The 24,515-nt window shown below is 45.2% G+C and overlaps 1 protein-coding gene across 1 annotated transcript; it reads left to right on the forward strand.

Moving 5' to 3' along the window:
- The first annotated feature begins 1,171 nt into the window (after window positions 1-1,171).
- On the forward strand, window positions 1,172-21,619 carry LOC115126323 (nucleoporin NUP42-like). Its single transcript, XM_065018058.1, has 7 exons — window positions 1,172-1,442; window positions 8,557-8,851; window positions 8,975-9,063; window positions 13,251-13,327; window positions 13,819-13,905; window positions 15,290-15,392; window positions 21,037-21,619. The coding sequence occupies exons 1-7, from the start codon at window positions 1,301-1,303 to the stop codon at window positions 21,603-21,605; spliced, it is 1,362 nt and encodes a 453-aa protein (XP_064874130.1). The 5' UTR covers window positions 1,172-1,300; the 3' UTR covers window positions 21,606-21,619.
- The last annotated feature ends 2,896 nt before the right edge of the window (window positions 21,620-24,515 follow it).

Below are 24,515 nucleotides of genomic sequence, written 5' to 3' on the forward strand. Positions count from 1 at the left end.
ACTGAAACAGACAACACACACACACACACACACACACACTCTTTGAGCAGTATGATCGTTTATGTCACAAGGTGGAAATGGGAAAGATCTCACCATACTTGGGGCTCCCAACTGGAACAGCGGTCTAAGGCACTGCATTGCTAGAGATATCACTACAGACCCCTGGTTCAATTCCAGGCTGTGTCCCAACCGGCCATGATTGGGGGTCCCATAGGGCGGCGCACAATTGGCCTAGCGTCATCGGGTTAGGGTTCGGCCGGGCTAGGCCTTCATTGTAAATAAGATTTTGTTCTTAACTGATTTGAATTAAGGTTAAATAAATACAAAATATACTTCCCTGGGTTTTTTCTCAACTCCTTATCCCTAATGCTAAACCTTCCTCACATTTGCATGGGCTTGTTGTCAACAATACAAAATACTATTTGCAGGAATATTACGGTGGAGTGTCTCTTATACAATATTGGGAAAGGGACTTTTCAGTCTATTGGTGGTGTATGTGTTGCAGGTGCATGTTATTGGTGACCTGTGATTTGTGATACTGTACTGTACTTTACTGTACTGTGTGTGTGTGTGTGTGTGTGTGTGTGTGTGTGTGTGTGTGTGTGTGTGTGTGTGTGTGTGTGTGTGTGTGTGTGTACTGTGTAAACACTGCACGGCCCTCCAGGTGAAACTCACCTGAATCTCACCTCAACAGGTTGTGTGTTGTCATGGCAAGACTCGCCACAGGTGAAACGCTCTGGAATGTGGAGTTGGCAAAGAGGAATCCAAAAGAAACTCTGTGTTCCTCCCTCTTTCACTTTGTCTCTCTGTCTTGCAACTCTTTCACTTCTATGTTAAAAATAGCATAGTTTACATAGCAACTGTACTATCAACACTGACAATGCAGACAATCGTGTTGCTCTAAACACAGACTACCTATGTACAGTATTTAAGCACCCATATGCACCTGACGCACACACACACACACACACACACACAATACAATAATACTACAAATTGTATAGAGTCTTGGGTAATATAGCCTAATTATGTAATTATTTTCGGTACTATTGTCTGCTGTGGCTGGTGATCATTTTGATTGAGGATTACTTTCCCGGATGCAGTACCAAAACCAAACACATGAGCGCGTTGTTGCGTTACCCGCCTTGAACCTGACGTCATAGACCCGCGACATTCCTTCATGTGGATTTTCAAAATGGCGTAATCTGAAAGAAAACAATGTGGTGTTGAAAACTATTGTGGGGAAACGAGAGGATTTCATTTCATTCACCGCACCGGTAATTATAAATCCTGCCACACTATGACGGTGTGCAACTTTTGGATGCAAGGCCGGTGTCGATATGGCGACAAGTGTTGGAATGAGCACTCAAAAGGAGGAGGAGGAGGAGGAAATTACAACAACCGTCCCCCTCAACAGTCCAACAGAGGAGGAGGAGGAGGAGGTAAGGGGTAACTAGTAGCTAGTCTCTGCCCCACAGGGTTTCATCTTCACTTTCGACAACAAGGTCGGCGCAGCGTGGGAGCCGAGGCGAACCAGATGTAGTACTAGCAAGTAGTATTGTTCATCCGGGTCCCCAGACCGCAGTCTGTTTTGGTTATAAGCAACTCTCCACCGTAGCTAAAAGTCATAAACTCAACTATAACATTAGTTTTGTTTACCTTTTAGCCTAGCTAGTTACGTTTCTTTCTAGTAGTCTCGGCTTTACATCCGTTACAAGATGTTACGGCAGTGGGATAAAGACGGTCGTTATGAGGAACACTTGTATTGTAACGTGACTTGTGATGGTTTTTGGTTCACTGATTATTTGGACCAATCACGAATTCCCGCGTGTGAACCAGTATCTGTCTGGCATATTTTGAATGTTTTGAAAATGTTTGTTAAGAGCAAAAGATGGTATGGTCGTGGGTAGTCCTCTTCAGAATGTAACTGTGGGGGAAATGATGATGCTGTTGATGATGAAAAATCGGTGCTCGGACGAGCCCTGAAACTCCAGTCACGTCCCAGGTGAAAAGGATGAGGGCAAGAGGGTATGTCACTTATTGAGATGCAAAACAATATTGTGATGCTTTTGACAGCAAAAATAAAAATAAATGAAAGGGCAGATGGCTTGGAGAATGTGTTTTTTTTAATTTAACCTTTATTTAACTGGTCAGTTAAGAACAAATTCTTATTTACAATGACGGAAGGTATCTGCCAGGAAAATGAGAAGGTGTCTGAACTTGAGCGAAAGGTGAATGAGGCGGAGAGATGCCAGCAGGTGGAACCAGAGGCTCCATCGAATTCCAGAGCAGTCGGGGGAGGACACCAAATGTAGAGTTGTTGACATCTGTGGAGCTATCTCTCTCACTCACTCTCTCTGTCTCACTCTCTCTCTCTCTCTCTCTCTATCCCTCTCTCTCTCTCATTTGAGAGAGAGCCAGAGTCGAACTCGGACAGACCTGGCAGGCCTAAACACGGCCTAATTGCCAAGTGAAAAGCAGCCTTTTATTATAAAGAACTAAACACTAACTGTGGGTGAATAACTGCTTATTGTAAAGTTTACACAATTTCTCCCCTTGTGGGAGTAAGAATACTTTGGTAACGTTATGAACAGTAGAATGAGATGGACATCTTTTGAGTTGCAACTTTTTTTCCTTAGCTTTTCTGTAGATTGTTGGTTGAAATTGATGTCTTTTATCTCTTTGTTCAATTAATGTCAGGGTTATTGGGGATTTACTCAAAACCTAAGGCTATTTTCCTGTATTGAAAACGGTTTAATGGAGACATTCTACAAGAGACTCATGCTTGTTCTTCCGATTTTAGCTTTTTTGAAAAAATCTATGGAGTAACAATATCTGGTTATCATATGGCAACAACCACTCTGCAGGTGTAGCTGTTTTAAGAGGTGCATTTAAAGGGAAGGTCATCAGTAGTAAGACTCACCACTCTGGAGGAGATTAATAGAGTTAAAGGTTAAAGGGAAGGCCATCAGTAGTAAGACTCACCACTCTGGAGGAGATTAATAGAGTTAAAGGTTAAAGGGAAGGCCATCAGTAGTAAGACTCACCACTCTGGAGGAGATTAATAGAGTTAAAGGTTAAAGGGAAGGTCATCAGTAGTAAGACTCACCACTCTGGAGGAGATTAATAGAGTTAAAGGGAAGGTCATCAGTAGTAAGACTCACCACTCTTGGATTATTCTATATTTGGATACCTAAATATCCTAATTTAAAAACTACTTCACTTGGTGTAACTAGGACATGTCCAGATAGTCAAGAATTTACTTCTAATCCATTAGATAACACTGTAGTAAAGGTATCCATTGAACCATCTGATCATAAAGTTATATTCTTATCTTTAAATATGAATAGATCTGAAGTTAATAAACCCAAATCTGAGTTCTAGGAAACTCAATAGTAGACTGTTGGTAGATTATCATTTCAAGATGGATGTCAAAGATATTATACAAGGCAGGAGGAAAGCCCAACTATTTGTCATTGGGGGGGGGGGGGGGGCAGGTAGTCTAGTGGTTAGAGCGTTGGACTTGTAACCGAAAGGAATCCCTGAGCTGACAAGGTAAAAATCTGTCTTTCTGCCTCTGAACAAGGCAGTTAACCCACTGTTCCTAGGCCGTCATTGTAAATCAGAATTTGTTCTTAACTGACTTGCCTAGTTAAATAAAGGTTAAATAAAATAAAATAAATGGGAAATATTGTGAATGAATGAAGTATGAGATGAGAGAGAAAGACATTTCTGAACTTTAAAAGATTGAGGGAAGAGGAATTTAAGGACATACTTTCACTAATCTCTATGGATGAAGAAGGAAAGGGTCAATTATGGACCGAATGTATGAAGAGAGCTAAATGTATCAGCTAGATGTATCAGCTAGTTGTATCACAGCTAGATGTATCAGCTAGTTGTATCACAGCTAGTTGTATCACAGCTAGATGTATCAGCTAGATGTATCAGCTAGATGTATCAGCTAGGTTAAAAGAGAACAAATCTCCAGGGAATGATGGCCTTATTACTGAATTCTATTCCTATTTTCAGGAGGATATTGTTGAATTTATATTTCATGTCTTTAAAGGAGGCAATTGATTTAGGGGTCCTGCCTGTTTCTATGACACAAGGCCTCAGTTCTGTAATACCCAAACCAAACAAAGATCCTATGATCTTTGGTTAATCAAAGGGCTACCCAGACCCCACCCTTCTATGCTGCTGCTACTCTCTGTTTATTATCTATTCATAGTCAGTTTAATAACTCTACCTACATATTACCTCAATTACTTTGACTAACCGGTGGCCCTGCACATTGACTGTACTCCGTTACTCTCTCTCTCTGCGTCTGATTCCTGCACACACACTTAGTCCCGCGTGACACCAACACCTCATTTGGCCGCCTTTCCTTCCAGTTCTCTGCTGCCAGTGACTGGAACGAATTGCAAAAATCGCTGAAGTTGGAGACTTTTATTTCCCTCACCAACTTCAAACATCTGCTATCTGAGCAGCTAACCGATCGCTGCAGCTGTACATAGTCCATTGGTATATAGCCCACCCAATCTACCTACCTCATCCCCATACTGTTTATATTTATTAACTTTTCTGCTCTTTTGCACACCAGTATCTCTACCTGCACATGACCATCTGCTCATGTATCACTACAGTGTTAATCTGCTAAATTGTAATAATTCTCTCCTATGGCCTATTTATTGCCTACCTCCTCATGCCTTTTGCTCACACTGTATATAGACTTTCTTTTTTCTACTGTGTCATTGACTTGTTTGTGTTAATGGCTTGTTTATTGTTTACTCCATGTGTAACTCTGTGTTGTTGCCTGTGTCACACTGCTTTGCTTTATCTTGGCCAGGTCACAGTTGCAAATGAGAACTTGTTCTCAACTGGCCTACCTGGTTAAATAAAGGTGTTCTCAACTGGCCTACCTGGTTAAATAAAGGTGTTCTCAACTAGCCTACCTGGTTAAATAAAGGTGTTCTCAACTGGCCTACCTGGTTAAATAAAGGTGTTCTCAACTGGCCTAGCCTACCTGGTTAAATAAAGGTGAAAAAAAACATAAATAAAAATAAGGATAGTTTTAGGGGTGTTATGACACTTCATATCAATAAGGATCAATAAGGATAGTTTTAGGGGTGTTACGACACTTCATATCAATAAGGATAGTTTTAGGGGTGTTACGACACTTCATATCAATAAGGATCAATAAGGATAGTTTTAGGGGTGTTACGACACTTCATATCAATAAGGATCAATAAGGATAGTTTTAGGGGTGTTATGACACTTCATATCAATAAGGATAGTTTTAGGGGTGTTACGACACTTCATATCAATAAGGATCAATAAGGATAGTTTTAGGGGTGTTATGACACTTCATATCAATAAGGATCAATAAGGATAGTTTTAGGGGTGTTATGACACTTCATATCAATAAGGATAGTTTTAGGGGTGTTATGACACTTCATATCAATAAGGATCAATAAGGATAGTTTTAGGGGTGTTACGACACTTCATATCAATAAGGATCAATAAGGATAGTTTTAGGGGTGTTATGACACTTCATATCAATAAGGATAGTTTTAGGGGTGTTATGACACTTCATATCAATAAGGATAGTTTTAGGGGTGTTATGACACTTCATATCAATAAGGATAGTTTTAGGGGTGTTATGACACTTCATATCAATAAGGATAGTTTTAGGGGTGTTATGACACTTCATATCAATAAGGATAGTTTTAGGGGTGTTATGACACTTCATATCAATAAGGATCAATAAGGATAGTTTTAGGGGTGTTATGACACTTCATATCAATAAGGATCAATAAGGATAGTTTTAGGGGTGTTATGACACTTCATATCAATAAGGATCAATAAGGATAGTTTTAGGGGTGTTATGACACTTCATATCAATAAGGATCAATAAGGATAGTTTTAGGGGTGTTATGACACTTCATATCAATAAGGATCGTTTTAGGGGTGTTATGACACTTCATATCAATAAGGATCAATAAGGATAGTTTTAGGGGTGTTATGACACTTCATATCAATAAGGATCGTTTTAGGGGTGTTATGACACTTCATATCAATAAGGATCAATAAGGATAGTTTTAGGGGTGTTATGACACTTCATATCAATAAGGATCGTTTTAGGGGTGTTATGACACTTCATATCAATAAGGATCAATAAGGATAGTTTTAGGGGTGTTATGACACTTCATATCAATAAGGATAGTTTTAGGGGTGTTATGACACTTCATATCAATAAGGATAGTTTTAGGGGTGTTATGACACTTCATATCAATAAGGATAGTTTTAGGGGTGTTATGACACTTCATATCAATAAGGATAGTTTTAGGGGTGTTATGACACTTCATATCAATAAGGATAGTTTTAGGGGTGTTATGACACTTCATATCAATAAGGATAGTTTTAGGGGTGTTATGACACTTCATATCGATAAGGATAGTTTTAGGGGTGTTATGACACTTCATATCAATAAGGATAGTTTTAGGGGTGTTATGACACTTCATATCAATAAGGATCGATAAGGATAGTTTTAGGGGTGTTATGACACTTCATATCAATAAGGATCAATAAGGATAGTTTTAGGGGTGTTATGACACTTCATATCAATAAGGATCAATAAGGATAGTTTTAGGGGTGTTATGACACTTCATATCAATAAGGATAGTTTTAGGGGTGTTATGACACTTCATATCAATAAGGATAGTTTTAGGGGTGTTATGACACTTCATATCAATAAGGATAGTTTTAGGGGTGTTATGACACTTCATATCAATAAGGATCAATAAGGATAGTTTTAGGGTTGTTATGACACTTCATATCAATAAGGATCAATAAGGATAGTTTTAGGGGTGTTATGACACTTCATATCAATAAGGATCAATAAGGATAGTTTTAGGGGTGTTATGACACTTCATATCAATAAGGATAGTTTTAGGGGTGTTATGACACTTCATATCAATAAGGATAGTTTTAGGGGTGTTATGACACTTCATATCAATAAGGATAGTTTTAGGGGTGTTATGACACTTCATATCAATAAGGATAGTTTTAGGGGTGTTATGACACTTCATATCAATAAGGATCAATAAGGATAGTTTTAGGGTGTTATGTCACTTCATATCAATAAGGATCAATAAAGATAGTTTTAGGGTGTTATGACACTTCATATCAATAAGGATCAATAAGGATAGTTTTAGGGGTGTTATGACACTTCATATCAATAAGGATCAATAAGGATAGTTTTAGGGTGTTATGACACTTCATATCAATAAGGATCAATAAGGATAGTTTTAGGGGTGTTATGACACTTCATATCAATAAGGATAGTTTTAGGGGTGTTATGACACTTCATATCAATAAGGATCAATAAGGATAGTTTTAGGGGTGTTATGACACTTCATATCAATAAGGATCAATAAGGATAGTTTTAGGGGTGTTATGACACTTCATATCAATAAGGATAGTTTTAGGGGTGTTATGACACTTCATATCAATAAGGATAGTTTTAGGGGTGTTATGACACTTCATATCAATAAGGATCAATAAGGATAGTTTTAGGGGTGTTATGACACTTCATATCAATAAGGATAGTTTTAGGGGTGTTATGACACTTCATATCAATAAGGATCAATAAGGATAGTTTTAGGGGTGTTATGACACTTCATATCAATAAGGATAGTTTTAGGGGTGTTATGACACTTCATATCAATAAGGATCAATAAGGATAGTTTTAGGGGTGTTCAGATACAAGATAAAGAGATAAAATGTTCACAATTGGCTGACGACACCAACATTTTATTTTTTAAGATCATAATGAAGTCAGGAAAGCTATTGAGTGTATTCATGCCTTCTCACATGTATCAGGTTTATCTCTGAATATTAGGAAATGTCAGTTATTTGCATTGAAACGATGTGACTTAAACTCTGCATGAAAATATCCCTGTAAAGGATGTTTTCACATGTCTTGGAGTTAAAGTTTACGAAGATCGGAAAGAAAAGGCCAATTGTAAATTTCTCTCCGATTGTAGAGAAAATTGGAAAGAAAATTTAAGTCCTGGTTATTAAGAGATCTTTACCTGGTTGTGTTTTTTTTGTCAACAACAACAACGACAAAAAATCCCCACATAGATATACAATCTGGAATTATAAAGACAAGTTACAAAAATTTTTTTTTTCCAGAACTGGTTTGACAACAGCATTATCTGAGTTAATTAAACAAATATTGAAAATTGATGGACAACTAAATGATTATTACCCAGAATTCATGAGAACAACACATTGTGCTATTCTTCTTTTAGGAGAACATAACAATGCTCCAAACTATGGAAGATTTTGTTTTCTTAATTCAGCCAGAAGGAATTTACGTTTCTAAACTATAAATGTAACAGCACACACTACCGTTCAAAAGTTAGAAATGTCCTTGTTTTAGTCCATTTAAAATAACATCAAATTGTACGAAATACAGTGTAGACATTGTTAATGTTGTAAATGACTATTGTAGCTGGAAACTACTGATTTATTGGCCTTTTCTGTTTTCAGGATTTGAGAACAGAGTGTGGGTGAACCCAGCTCAGAGGTCTGGAGGAGGAAGCTACGTCCAGCCGTCATCCTTCTCCTCCCAGCAGGGTGGGGATGACTGGGGTAGAGGGGGAGGAAGAGGTGGTGGCAACAACTGGGGTCCAGGCGGAGGAGGAGGAGGAAGAGACAGCCAAGTCAAGAGTTCCAGTTTCAGTTTTGCAGCCGCCTCTCCAAACCACAACAGATTTTCTGCCTTGAGCACACAGAGCAGCTTCGACAGGGGTGGGAGTGAAGGGGAGGACAATGAAAAACACTTGTAAGTCCAGTGATTGGTTGTGTGGATACAGTTTTCATTATACTATTCACACACACACACACACACACACACTGTACAAAGTAGTCTGTAAATGTAATAGCCATTGTCTTCTCTCCTCAACAGAGAGACCATCCAGAAGGATATGGAGGTCTGGGAGACTTCAGGCCAATGGCTTTTCTCCTGTTACTCTGTCCTCAAAGAAAGCATCTCCGGTAAGACAAACAGCTTAGTTACTCTGTCCTCAAAGCAACCATCTCAGGTAAGACAAACAGCTTAGTTACTCTGTCCTCAAAGCAACCATCTCAGGTAAGACAAACAGCTTAGTTACTCTGTCCTCAAAGCAACCATCTCCGGTAAGACAAACAGCTTAGTTACTCTGTCCTCAAAGCAACCATCTCAGGTAAGACAAACAGCTTAGTTACTCTGTCCTCAAAGCAACCATCTCCGGTAAGACAAACAGCTTAGTTACTCTGTCCTCAAAGCAACCATCTACAAACCGCTCTCTGTCCTCAAAGCAACCATCTCCGGTAAGACAAACAGCTTAGTTACTCTGTCCTCAAAGCAACCATCTCCGGTAAGACAAACAGCTTAGTTACTCTGTCCTCAAAGCAACCATCTCCGGTAAGACAAACAGCTTAGTTACTCTGTCCTCAAAGCAACCATCTCCGGTAAGACAAACAGCTTAGTTACTCTGTCCTCAAAGCAACCATCTCCGGTAAGACAAACAGCTTAGTTACTCTGTCCTCAAAGCAACCATCTCCGGTAAGACAAACAGCTTAGTTACTCTGTCCTCAAAGCAACCATCTCCGGTAAGACAAACAGCTTAGTTACTCTGTCCTCAAAGCAACCATCTCCGGTAAGACAAACAGCTTAGTTACTCTGTCCTCAAAGCAACCATCTCCGGTAAGACAAACAGCTTAGTTACTCTGTCCTCAAAGCAACCATCTCCGGTAAGACAAACAGCTTAGTTACTCTGTCCTCAAAGCAACCATCTCCGGTAAGACAAACAGCTTAGTTACTCTGTCCTCAAAGCAACCATCTCCGGTAAGACAAACCGCTTCGGTCTGTCCCACTGTAGGATCGTCTGGTTGGAACAGATGGATTGTTGCAACCACACACTCACACGTGAGGGTTGGATACAGCTGTTAACTATTACCCACTAGTCAGGGGGGGATTTAGAGGAAGTGGTTTCGGGGGTGCAGCCCCGGTGGCTGCAAGTGGTTTTGGACAGGCGAGTGGTTTTGGACAGGTGAGTGGTTTTGGACAGGTGAGTGGTTTTGGACAGGCGAGTGGTTTTGGACAGGTGAGTGGTTGGTCTGATCCCACCACTCAGACCCCCCCCCCCTGTTGATATGCTGGTGGTCTGATCCCACCACTCAGACCTCCCCCCTGTTGATATGCTGGTGGTCTGATCCCACCACTCAGACCCCCCTGTTGATATGCTGGTGGTCTGATCCCACCACTCAGACCCCCCTGTTGATATGCTGGTGGTCTGATCCCACCACTCAGACCCCCCCCCCTGTTGACCCCCTGTTGATATGCTGGTGGTCTGATCCCACCCCTCAGACCCCCTGTTGATATGCTGGTGGTCTGATCCCACCACTCAGACCCCCTGTTGATATGCTGGTGGTCTGATCCCACCACTCAGACCCCCCTGTTGATATGCTGGTGGTCTGATCCCACCACTCAGACCCCCTGTTGATATGCTGGTGGTCTGATCCCACCACTCAGACCCCCTGTTGATATGCTGGTGGTCTGATCCCACCACTCAGACCCCCCCCCTGTTGATATGCTGGTGGTCTGATCCCACCACTCAGACCCCCCTGTTGATATGCTGGTGGTCTGATCCCACCACTCAGACCCCCCGTTGATATGCTGGTGGTCTGATCCCACCACTCAGACCCCCCTGTTGATATGCTGGTGGTCTGATCCCACCACTCAGACCTCCCCCTGTTGATATGCTGGTGGTCTGATCCCACCACTCAGACCCCCCTGTTGATATGCTGGTGGTCTGATCCCACCCCTCAGACCCCCCTGTTGATATGCTGGTGGTCTGATCCCACCACTCAGACCCCCCTGTTGATATGCTGGTGGTCTGATCCCACCACTCAGACCCCCCTGTTGATATGCTGGTGGTCTGATCCCACCACTCAGACCCCCCCCCCCCTGTTGATATGCTGGTGGTCTGATCCCACCACTCAGACCCCCTGTTGATATGCTGGTGGTCTGATCCCACCACTCAGACCCCCTGTTGATATGCTGGTGGTCTGATCCCACCACTCAGACCCCCCTGTTGATATGCTGGTGGTCTGATCCCACCACTCAGACCCCCCCCGTTGATATGCTGGTGGTCTGATCCCACCACTCAGACCCCCCTGTTGATATGCTGGTGGTCTGATCCCACCACTCAGACCTCCCCCTGTTGATATGCTGGTGGTCTGATCCCACCACTCAGACCCCCTGTTGATATGCTGGTGGTCTGATCCCACCACTCAGACCCCCCTGTTGATATGCTGGTGGTCTGATCCCACCACTCAGACCCCCCTCCCCTGTTGATATGCTGGTGGTCTGATCCCACCACTCAGACCCCCGTTGATATGCTGGTGGTCTGATCCCACCACTCAGACCCCCTGTTGATATGCTGGTGGTCTGATCCCACCACTCAGACCCCCCCCCCACGTTGATATGCTGGTGGTCTGATCCCACCACTCAGACCCCCTGTTGATATGCTGGTGGTCTGATCCCACCACTCAGACCTCCCCCTGTTGATATGCTGGTGGTCTGATCCCACCACTCAGACCCCCTGTTGATATGCTGGTGGTCTGATCCCACCCCTCAGACCCCCTGTTGATATGCTGGTGGTCTGATCCCACCACTCAGACCCCCTGTTGATATGCTGGTGGTCTGATCCCACCACTCAGACCCCCCTGTTGATATGCTGGTGGTCTGATCCCACCACTCAGACCCCCCTGTTGATATGCTGGTGGTCTGATCCCACCACTCAGACCCCCCTGTTGATATGCTGGTGGTCTGATCCACCACTCAGACCCCCTGTTGATATGCTGGTGGTCTGATCCCACCACTCAGACCCCCCTGTTGATATGCTGGTGGTCTGATCCCACCACTCAGACCCCCGTTGATATGCTGGTGGTCTGATCCCACCACTCAGACCCCCTGTTGATATGCTGGTGGTCTGATCCCACCACTCAGACCTCCCCCTGTTGATATGCTGGTGGTCTGATCCCACCACTCAGACCCCCTGTTGATATGCTGGTGGTCTGATCCCACCACTCAGACCCCCTGTTGATATGCTGGTGGTCTGATCCCACCACTCAGACCCCCTCCCCTGTTGATATGCTGGTGGTCTGATCCCACCACTCAGACCCCCCTGTTGATATGCTGGTGGTCTGATCCCACCACTCAGACCCCCCTGTTGATATGCTGGTGGTCTGATCCACCACTCAGACCCCCGTTGATATGCTGGTGGTCTGATCCACCACTCAGACCCCCCTGTTGATATGCTGGTGGTCTGATCCCACCACTCAGACCCCCCTGTTGATATGCTGGTGGTCTGATCCCACAATGGACATCTGTAAAATGTCTTGTCTCCTTTTCCCCTGTGTGTGTGTGTGTGTGTGTGTGTGTGTGTGTGTGTGTGTGTGTGTGTGTGTGTGTGTGTGTGTGTGTGTGTCTTACAGTCCCTACTGTTCCATGAGATGTTGTTTATTCGTTTGTTTTAAAAAGTAATTTTGCTGTTTGCTTGAGTAGTTGGACATGGAAAGGAGTTTCTATGCGATCAGGGCTCTCTGTATATTAGTGTACGTTGTCATGAATTAGTTTTGGACTTGGGGGTGGCTGTGATGTTAACTCCAGCATATTGGACTTGGGGGGCTGTGATGTTAACTCCAGCATATTGGACTTGGGGGGCTGTGATGTTAACTCCAGCATATTGGACTTGGGGGGCTGTGATGTTAACTCCAGCATATTGGACTTGGGGGGGCTGTGATGTTAACTCCAGCATATTGAACTTGGGGGGCTGTGATGTTAACTCCAGCATATTGGACTTGGGGGGCTGTGATGTTAACTCCAGCATATTGGACTTGGGGGGGCTGTGATGTTAACTCCAGCATATTGGACTTGGGGGGCTGTGATGTTAACTCCAGCATATTGGACTTGGGGGGCTGTGATGTTAACTCCAGCATATTGGACTTGGGGGCTGTGATGTTAACTCCAGCATATTGGACTTGGGGGGGGCTGTGATGTTAACTCCAGCATATTGGACTTGGGGGGCTGTGATGTTAACTCCAGCATATTGGACTTGGGGGGGGGGCTGTGATGTTAACTCCAGCATATCGAATGGATGTGGACGGCATTGAACCGGGTCTCCTCCTCTGTGCAGGGTTCACAGAGCTCTCTCCAGAGGAGCTGAGACTGGAGTACTACAACACCAAGCCGTCAGGAGACCTGCAGGGATATGTGAGTAGAATGCATGTGTCTCTTTATCTGCATGAACACTGGATAACGTGAAGGCGTCTCTGCACTGGGATTCAATGTCATGAACACTGGATAACGTGAAGGCGTCTCTGCACTGGGATTCAATGTCATGAACACAGTATAACCTGAAGGAGTCTGCACTGGGATTCAATGTCATGAACACAGTATAACCTGAAGGAGTCTGCACTGGGATTCAATGTCATGAAGACAATATGTTATTGATCCATACGAGACAGACATTTGTCTCTTGCTTTTTAACGAACCCTTTCCGATACTCACTCACACACACACACACACACACACCTTATGTAGAGGTAGCTGGAGTGGTCGTGGTGCAGCGTCCAATGAGCAGTTTAGGGGCGTTAAGTTCCTTATAACTTTAAGGACAGCGATTCCAGAGTGTACCGCCATTGGAGTTTGATTTGATATGTGTCTGTATCGGCCAATCAATGCTACCTTCTGTGTGTCTGCAGGCTGACATCATCATTCAGCTGCTCAACCAATGGAGAAGCAGAGTCCAGGAGCTGAGGGCTATGAGCGGCAACACCAGAGTCGCTATGGTAACACACACACTAGTTTCTGTAGTAATACGACAAGACAAAATAGGTAGTCTTATACACTAACCGTCCAAAAGGTCAAAAGGTCGGGGTCACTTAGACATGTTCCTTGTTTTTGAAAGAAAAGTTCTCTTTTTTAAAAATAACATCAAATTGATCAGAAATACAGTGTAGACATTGTTATTGTTGTAAATGACTATTGTAGCTGGAAACAGCTGATTTATTATGGAAAATCTACATAGGTGTACAGAGGCCCATTATCAGCAACCATCACTCCTGTGTTCCAATGGAATATCTACATAGGAGTACAGAGGCCCATTATCAGCAACCATCACTCCTGTGTTCCAATGGAATATCTACATAGGTGTACAGAGGCCCATTATCAGCAACCATCACTCCTGTGTTCCAATGGAATATCTACATAGGTGTACAGAGGCCCATTATCAGCAACCATCACTCCTGTGTTCCAATGGAATATCTACATAGGAGTACAGAGGCCCATTATCAGCAACCATCACTCCTGTGTTCCAATGGAATATCTACATAGGAGTACAGAGGTCCATTATCAGCAACCATCACTCCTGTGTTCCAATGGAATATCTACATAGGAGTACAGAGGCCCATTATCAGCAACCATCACTCCTGTGTTCCAATGGGCACGTTGTGTTAGCTAATCCAAGTTTATCATTTTAAAAGGCTAATTGATCATTAGAAAACCCTTTTGCAATTATGTTAGCACAGCTGAAAACTGTTGTTCTGATTAAAGAAGCAATAAAACTGGCCTTCTTTAGACAAGTTGAGTATCTGGAGCATCAGCATTTGTGGGTTCGATTACAGGCTCAAAATGTCTAGAAACAAAGACCTTTCTCCTGAAACTCGTCGGTCTATTCTTGTTCTGAGAAATGAAGGCTATTCCATGTAAGAAATTGCCAAGAAACTGAAGATCTCATACAACGCTGTGTACTACTCCCTTCACAGAACAGCACAAACTGGCTCTAACCAGAATAGAAAGAGGAGTGGGAGGCCCCAGTGCACAGCTGAGCAAGAGGACAAGTACATTAGAGTGTCTAGTTTGAGAAACAGACGCCTCACAAGTCCTCAACTGGCAGCTTCATTAAATATTACCCGCAAAACACCAGTCTCAACGTCAACAGTGAAGAGGCGACTTCAGGATGCTGACCTTCTAGGCAGAGTTACAAAGAAAAAGCCATATCTCAGACTGGCCAATAAAAATAAAAGATTAAGATGGGCAAAAGAACACAGACACTGGACAGAGGAACTCTGCCTAGAAGGGCAGCATCCCGGAGTCGCCTCTTCACTGTTGACGTTGAGCCTGGTGAACGGTAGTGTATGTACACAGTGAGTAATACTGTCTCTTCTCTCCCAGCTTGCAGAGCTGGGCAACCCAGCACCACAGGCAGCGTCTGGAGGTTTTGGGTCGACACCAGTGACCGGCTTTGGGTCCTCAGCACCATCTGGCTTCGGAACAGGTAAGATCTGCTGTAGCCTGTGTTCTTCACAATACAAGTGGAATACAGGCGTGGAGGCCTTCTTTAACCCCTATGTTGACTGGCTAAGATCCCCTCTAACTCCTATGTTGACTGGCTAAGATCCCCTCTAACTCCTATGTTGACTGGCTAAGATCCCCTCTAACTCCTATGTTGACTGGCTAAGATCCCCTCTAACTCCTATGTTGACTGGCTAAGACCCTCTGTAACTCCTATGTTGACTGGCTAAGACCCTCTAACTCCTATGTTGACTGGCTAAGACCCTCTAACTCCTATGTTGACTGGCTAAGACCCTCTAACTCCTATGTTGACTGGCTAAGACCCTCTGTAACCCCTATGTTGACTGGCTAAGACCCCCTCTAACTCCTATGTTGACTGGCTAAGATCCCCTCTAACTCCTATGTTGACTGGCTAAGACCCTCTGTAAGTCCTATGTTGACTGGCTAAGACCCTCTAACTCCTATGTTGACTGGCTAAGATCCTCTGTAACTCCTATGTTGACTGGCTAAGATCCTCCGTAACTCCTATGTTGACTGGCTAAGGCCTTCTGTAACTCCTATGTTGACTGGCTAAGACCCTCTAACTCCTATGTTGACTGGCTAAGACCCTCTGTAACTCCTATGTTGACTGGCTAAGACCCTCTGTAACTCCTATGTTGACTGGCTAAGACCCTCTAACTCCTATGTTGACTGGCTAAGACCCTCTGTAACTCATATGTTGACTGGCTAAGACCCTCTGTAACTCCTATGTTGACTGGCTAAGATCCCCTCTAACTCATATGTTGACTGGCTAAGACCCTCTGTAACTCCTATGTTGACTGGCTAAGATCCCCTCTAACTCCTATGTTGACTGGCTAAGACCCTCTGTAACTCATATGTTGACTGGCTAAGACCCTCTGTAACCCCTATGTTGACTGGCTAAGATCCTCTGTAACTCCTATGTTGACTGGCTAAGACCCTCTGTAACTCCTATGTTGACTGGCTAAGACCCTCTGTAACTCCTATGTTGACTGGCTAAGACCCTCTGTAACTCCTATGTTGACTGGCTAAGATCCCCTCTAACTCCTATGTTGACTGGCTAAGACCCCCTCTAACTCCTATGTTGACTGGCTAAGATCCTCTCTAACCCCTATGTTGACTGGCTAAGATCCCCTCTAACTCCTATGTTGACTGGCTAAGATCCCCTCTAACTCCTATGTTGACTGGCTAAGAAATCCTCTAACTCCTATGTTGACTGGCTAAGATCCCCTCTAACTCCTATGTTGACTGGCTAAGATCCTCTGTAACCCCTATGTTGACTGGCTAAGATCCTCCGTAACCCCTATGTTGACTGGCTAAGATCCCCTCTAACTCCTATGTTGACTGGCTAAGGCCTTCTGTAACTCCTATGTTGACTGGCTCAGATCCTCCGTAACTCCTATGTTGACTGGCTAAGGCCTTCTGTAACTCCTATGTTGACTGGCTAAGACCCTCTGTAAGTCCTATGTTGACTGGCTAAGACCCTCTAACTCCTATGTTGACTGGCTAAGATCCTCTGTAACTCCTATGTTGACTGGCTCAGATCCTCCGTAACTCCTATGTTGACTGGCTAAGGCCTTCTGTAACTCCTATGTTGACTGGCTAAGACCCTCTAACTCCTATGTTGACTGGCTAAGACCCTCTGTAACTCATATGTTGACTGGCTAAGACCCTCTGTAACCCCTATGTTGACTGGCTAAGACCCTCTAACTCCTATGTTGACTGGCTAAGACCCTCTGTAACTCATATGTTGACTGGCTAAGACCCTCTGTAACCCCTATGTTGACTGGCTAAGACCCTCTAACTCCTATGTTGACTGGCTAAGATACCCTCTAACTCCTATGTTGACTGGCTAAGATCCCCTCTAACTCCTATGTTGACTGGCTAAGATCCTCTCTAACCCCTATGTTGACTGGCTAAGATCCCCTCTAACTCCTATGTTGACTGGCTAAGAAATCCTCTAACTCCTATGTTGACTGGCTAAGATCCCCTCTAACTCCTATGTTGACTGGCTAAGATCCTCTGTAACTCCTATGTTGACTGGCTAAGATCCCCTCTAACTCCTATGTTGACTGGCTAAGATCCCCTCTAACTCCTATGTTGACTGGCTAAGATCCCCTCTAACTCCTATGTTGACTGGCTAAGACCCTCTGTAAGTCCTATGTTGACTGGCTAAGACCCTCTAACTCCTATGTTGACTGGCTAAGATCCTCTGTAACTCCTATGTTGACTGGCTAAGATCCTCCGTAACTCCTATGTTGACTGGCTAAGGCCTTCTGTAACTCCTATGTTGACTGGCTAAGACCCTCTAACTCCTATGTTGACTGGCTAAGACCCTCTGTAACTCCTATGTTGACTGGCTAAGACCCTCTGTAACTCCTATGTTGACTGGCTAAGACCCTCTAACTCCTATGTTGACTGGCTAAGACCCTCTGTAACTCATATGTTGACTGGCTAAGACCCTCTGTAACCCCTATGTTGACTGGCTAAGATCCTCTGTAACTCCTATGTTGACTGGCTAAGATCCCCTCTAACTCCTATGTTGACTGGCTAAGATCCCCTCTAACTCCTATGTTGACTGGCTAAGATCCCCTCTAACTCCTATGTTGACTGGCTAAGGCCCCCTCTAACTCCTATGTTGACTGGCTAAGATCCCCTCTAACTCCTATGTTGACTGGCTAAGACCCCCTCTAACTCCTATGTTGACTGGCTAAGATCCCCTCTAACTCCTATGTTGACTGGCTAAGATCCCCTCTAACTCCTATGTTGACTGGCTAAGATACCCTCTAACTCCTATGTTGACTGGCTAAGATCCCCTCTAACTCCTATGTTGACTGGCTAAGAAATCCTCTAACTCCTATGTTGACTGGCTAAGATCCCCTCTAACTCCTATGTTGACTGGCTAAGATCCTCTGTAACTCCTATGTTGACTGGCTAAGACCCTCTAACTCCTATGTTGACTGGCTAAGATCCTCTGTAACCCCTATGTTGACTGGCTAAGATCCTCCGTAACCCCTATGTTGACTGGCTAAGATCCCCTCTAACTCCTATGTTGACTGGCTAAGGCCTTCTGTAACTCCTATGTTGACTGGCTAAGACCCTCTGTAAGTCCTATGTTGACTGGCTAAGACCCTCTGTAAGTCCTATGTTGACTGGCTAAGACCCTCTAACTCCTATGTTGACTGGCTAAGATCCTCTGTAACTCCTATGTTGACTGGCTAAGACCCTCTGTAACCCCTATGTTGACTGGCTAAGATCCTCTGTAACTCCTATGTTGACTGGCTAAGATCCCCTCTAACTCCTATGTTGACTGGCTAAGATCCCCTCTAACTCCTATGTTGACTGGCTAAGGCCCCCTCTAACTCCTATGTTGACTGGCTAAGATCCCCTCTAACTCCTATGTTGACTGGCTAAGACCCCCTCTAACTCCTATGTTGACTGGCTAAGATCCCCTCTAACTCCTATGTTGACTGGCTAAGATCCCCTCTAACTCCTATGTTGACTGGCTAAGATGCCCTCTAACTCCTATGTTGACTGGCTAAGATCCCCTCTAACTCCTATGTTGACTGGCTAAGATCCTCTCTAACCCCTATGTTGACTGGCTAAGATCCCCTCTAACTCCTATGTTGACTGGCTAAGAAATCCTCTAACTCCTATGTTGACTGGCTAAGATCCCCTCTAACTCCTATGTTGACTGGCTAAGATCCTCTGTAACTCCTATGTTGACTGGCTAAGACCCTCTAACTCCTATGTTGACTGGCTAAGATCCTCTGTAACCCCTATGTTGACTGGCTAAGATCCTCCGTAACCCCTATGTTGACTGGCTAAGATCCCCTCTAACTCCTATGTTGACTGGCTAAGGCCTTCTGTAACTCCTATGTTGACTGGCTAAGACCCTCTGTAAGTCCTATGTTGACTGGCTAAGACCCTCTAACTCCTATGTTGACTGGATAAGACCCTCTGTAACTCCTATGTTGACTGGCTAAGACCCTCTAACTCCTATGTTGACTGGCTAAGACCCTCTGTAACTCCTATGTTGACTGGCTAAGATCCCCTCTAACTCCTATGTTGACTGGCTAAGATCCCCTCTAACTCCTATGTTGACTGGCTAAGACCCTCTAACTCCTATGTTGACTGGCTAAGATCCCCTCTAACTCCTATGTTGACTGGCTAAGATCCCCTCTAACTCCTATGTTGACTGGCTAAGACCCTCTGTAAGTCCTATGTTGACTGGCTAAGACCCTCTAACTCCTATGTTGACTGGCTAAGATCCTCTGTAACTCCTATGTTGACTGGCTAAGATCCTCCGTAACTCCTATGTTTACTGGCTAAGGCCTTCTGTAACTCCTATGTTGACTGGCTAAGACCCTCTAACTCCTATGTTGACTGGCTAAGACCCTCTGTAACTCCTATGTTGACTGGCTAAGACCCTCTGTAACTCCTATGTTGACTGGCTAAGACCCTCTAACTCCTATGTTGACTGGCTAAGACCCTCTGTAACTCATATGTTGACTGGCTAAGACCCTCTGTAACCCCTATGTTGACTGGCTAAGATCCTCTGTAACTCCTATGTTGACTGGCTAAGATCCCCTCTAACTCCTATGTTGACTGGCTAAGATCCCCTCTAACTCCTATGTTGACTGGCTAAGATCCCCTCTAACTCCTATGTTGACTGGCTAAGATCCCCTCTAACTCCTATGTTGACTGGCTAAGATCCCCTCTAACTCCTATGTTGACTGGCTAAGATCCCCTCTAACTCCTATGTTGACTGGCTAAGACCCTCTAACTCCTATGTTGACTGGCTAAGATCCCCTCTAACTCCTATGTTGACTGGCTAAGATCCCCTCTAACTCCTATGTTGACTGGCTAAGATCCTCTCTAACCCCTATGTTGACTGGCTAAGATCCCCTCTAACTCCTATGTTGACTGGCTAAGATCCCCTCTAACTCCTATGTTGACTGGCTAAGATCCCCTCTAACTCCTATGTTGACTGGCTAAGACCCTCTGTAACTCCTATGTTGACTGGCTAAGATCCTCTGTAACCCCTATGTTGACTGGCTAAGATCCCCTCTAACTCCTATGTTGACTGGCTAAGATCCTCCGTAACCCCTATGTTGACTGGCTAAGATCCCCTCTAACTCCTATGTTGACTGGCTAAGGCCTTCTGTAACTCCTATGTTGACTGGCTAAGACCCTCTAACTGCTATGTTGACTGGCTAAGACCCTCTGTAACTCCTATGTTGACTGGCTAAGACCCTCTGTAACTCCTATGTTGACTGGCTAAGACCCCCTCTAACTCCTATGTTGACTGGCTAAGACCCCCTCTAACTCCTATGTTGACTGGCTAAGACCCTCTAACTCCTATGTTGACTGGCTAAGATCCCCTCTAACTCCTATGTTGACTGGCTAAGATCCCCTCTAACTCCTATGTTGACTGGCTAAGACCCCCTCTAACTCCTATGTTGACTGGCTAAGATCCTCTGTAACCCCTATGTTGACTGGCTAAGACCCTCTGTAAGTCCTATGTTGACTGGCTAAGACCCCCTGTAGGACGATATCTCTCTGGTACGTCTCTCAATCTAAAGCTAGACTCTCTCTCCTCTCTCTAGGTTTTGGAGTGCCAGCCCAGGGTCCAGCCCAGGACACCGCAGGTGTCAGCAGTTTCAGCTTTGCTGCGCCGAGTGCTGGAGGCTTTGGTTCGGCTGCTCCAAAGCCTGCAGCGTCTGGTTTTGGCAGTGCTGTGGTAGGTGCCGCACCATCTCCCGCTGGGATCGGCTCTACGGCCGCCTCTGCTCCCTTGGCAGCAGGTTTCTCCTTTGCCGCCCCTGCTGCCAACAAAGACCTAACTACTGCCGGTTTCGGGGCTTCTGCTTCAGGGTTTGGAGCTGCTGCCTCTGCTTCCGGGTTTAGCTTCACCTCGACGACCACTAGTGGAGGAGGATTTACAGGAAGTGGTTTCGGGGGTGCAGCCCCGGTGGCTGCAAGTGGTTTTGGACAGGCGAGTGGAGGGTTTGGGGGTTTGGTAGCAGGGGCAGGGGAGACTGGGGGGGCAGCAAACAGTCTCTTCTCCCCCCAGAGCCAGCTGAGTGAAGAGGAACTGAAGGAGTTTGGAGGGAAGAGGTTTACCCTGGGACAGATACCACTCAGACCCCCCCCTGTTGATATGCTGGTGGTCTGATCCCACCACTCAGACCCCCCTGTTGATATGCTGGTGGTCTGATCCCACCACTCAGACCCCCTGTTGATATGCTGGTGGTCTGATCCCACCACTCAGACCCCCCTGTTGATATGCTGGTGGTCTGATCCCACCACGCAGACCCCCTGTTGATATGTTGGTGGTCTGATCCCACCACTCAGACCCCCTGTTGATATGCTGGTGGTCTGATCCCACCACGCAGACCCCCTGTTGATATGCTGGTGGTCTGATCCCACCACTCAGACCCCCCCCTGTTGATATGCTGGTGGTCTGATCCCACCATGGACATCTGCAAAATGTCTTGTCTCCTTTTCTTTAACTGACCTGATGGGGAAAGAGCTGGTCTGAATGAGTAAAAACCCTTGATCCGACTAGATTCTACTGATCACGTGGATTCTGAACGATGTCATGTTTCAACCAAGAGGGTGGTCCTGGTAATAGTGCCTTGTCATTTGGTTGAAATGTTTTCTTTTTTGAAATGAAGGTGGAGCAGAATGTAATGCAGATATCATTATCACAGGCGTCTTACTGGTGGTCTGCAGGGACTTAATATTTCAACATTAAATTCAGTTTTAATTATGGTTGGTGGTATTTGTTTTCCTTTACGTAGATGTATTTTTCAAATCAAATTGTTGTGTGCTTTCATCTAAATGTAAATGTAAGCCCCCCCCCCTCCCCAGGTGTTGTATTAACGATACTTTTTGACAAGTAACAAAACGCGGACAGTCACACACACATTTAAAATACCATGTACTAATAATACAACAGAAACCAACTGTGGCGTGTGTGTGTGTGTGTGTGTGTGTGTGTGTGTGTGTGTGTGTGTGTGTGTGTCTTGCAGTCCCCACCCTTCCATGAGATGTTGTTTGTTTTGTTATGGTCATTTTGCTGTTTGCTTGTGTAGTTGGAGATGTGCGATCATGACTCTGTATATTACTGCGTTGCCTTAAATTATTTTTGGAGCCCTGTTGGCTTGTCTTGTGGGGTGTGTATTGGGTGTCTGAAGAGACCCTGGTGGCTTGTCTTGTGGGGTATGTATTGGGTGTCTGAAGAGACCCCTGGTGGCTTGTCTTGTGGGGTGTGTATTGGGTGTCTGAAGAGACCCCTGGTGGCTTGTCTTGTGGGTATGTATTGGGTGTCTGAAGAGACCTCTGGTGGCTTGTCTTGTGGGGTATGTATTGGGTGTCTGAAGAGACCCCTGGTGGCTTGTCTTGTGGGGTATGTATTGGGTGTCTGAAGAGACCCCTGGTGGCTTGTCTTGTGGGGTATGTAAAAAAAAAATTAAACACACGAAAACAACACAGATCATGTTTTAATAACAGAACTTCCTGTCTTCACAGCAACTTAGTTGACGTTGTATTAGTTAACGTGACGACTGTTGTTCATCGAATTATTAAAAGTTTCTAATTGCGTGATTAACTGAATCAAGCAATTATTAACTCATTAACCTGGGGCACCATGGGAAAACTAGTTTTTATTGAGTTTCTATTTCCCAAATTAGAATATCAGAATATCGATTTTACAACAGCCGTTAATTAACCAGTTACCTCTACCAATCTCGTTCTGAAAGTCGTATAGTCCGTGAATCTGCAGGGACCCGTGTCTCACCAATGAGTTCGGACCCGGGTCTCACCAATGAGTTCGGACCCGGGTCTCACCAATGGGTTCGGACCCGGGTTTCACCAATGAGTTCGGACCCGGGTCTCACCAATGAGTTCGGACCCGGGTCTCACCAATGAGTTCGGACCCGGGTCTCACCAATGAGTTCGGACCCGGGTCTCACCAATGGGTTCGGACCCGGGTCTCACCAATGGACCCGACCCGGTCTCACCAATGAGTTCGGACCCGGTCTCACCAATGGGTTCGGACCCGGGTCTCACCAATGAGTTCGACCCGGTCTCACCAATGAGTTCGACCCGGGTCTCACCAATGGGTTCGGACCGGGTCTCACCAATGGGACCCGGTCTCACCACGGGTTCGACCCGGTCTCACCAATGGGTTCGACCGGTCTCACCAATGGGTTCGTTCACCAATGGGTTCGGACCCGGTCTCACCAATGGGTTCGGACCCGGTCTCACCAATGGGTTCGGACCCGGTCTCACCAATGAGTTCGACCCGGTCTCACCAATGAGTTCGACCGGACCCGGTCTCACCAATGAGTTCGGACCCGGGTGGACCCGGGTCTCACCAATGAGTTCGGACCCGGTCTCACCAATGGGTTCGGACCCGGGTCTCACCAATGAGTTCGGACCCGGGTCTCACCAATGAGTTCGGACCCGGGTCTCACCAATGAGTTCGGACCCGGGTCTCACCAATGGGTTCGGACCCGGGTCTCACCAATGGGTTCGGACCCGGGTCTCACCAATGGGTTCGGACCCGGGTCTCACCAATGGGTTCGGACCCGGGTCTCACCAATGGGTTCGGACCCGGGTTTCACCAATGAGTTCGGACCCGGGTCTCACCAATGAGTTCGGACCCGGGTCTCACCAATGAGTTCGGACCCGGGTCTCACCAATGGGTTCGGACCCGGGTCTCACCAATGGGTTCGGACCCGGGTCTCACCAATAAGTTCGGACCCGGGTCTCACCAATGAGTTCGGACCCGGGTCTCACCAATGAGTCCGTACCACACCAATCTTAGTTGAATATTTATTTACTAAAAAGCTAAAAATGATGATAAAAGATACACATAGACAAAACACATTATAGGCTATTGATTAGAACTTAGTATAACGGGCCAACACACTATGGCGCGTGTTATCCAAAATGGGGATTTCAAAGAGCGGGAGAGAAAAAAGAAAGTACACGAGAGAAATATACATTTGGGTGAATTTGTCAGCTATGCTATTCTAACCCTAGCCTTGCCCCAAACTGCTGCTCTTATGGGTCAGAA

The sequence above is a fragment of the Oncorhynchus nerka genome, linkage group LG4, assembly GCF_034236695.1.
Source record: "Oncorhynchus nerka isolate Pitt River linkage group LG4, Oner_Uvic_2.0, whole genome shotgun sequence".
In the NCBI taxonomy this organism is placed as follows: Eukaryota; Metazoa; Chordata; class Actinopteri; order Salmoniformes; family Salmonidae; genus Oncorhynchus; species Oncorhynchus nerka.

Excerpts from the sequence above, each read along its gene's own strand:
- LOC115126323 (XM_065018058.1), top strand. The coding sequence starts at position 1,301 with ATGACGGTGTGCAACTTTTGGATGCAAGGCCGGTGTCGATATGGCGAC. Across the intron at positions 1,443-8,556 it reads CAGAGGAGGAGGAGGAGGAG|GATTTGAGAACAGAGTGTGG; the intron begins GTAAGGGGTAAC and ends TTCTGTTTTCAG. Across the intron at positions 13,328-13,818 it reads CAGGAGACCTGCAGGGATAT|GCTGACATCATCATTCAGCT; the intron begins GTGAGTAGAATG and ends GTGTGTCTGCAG.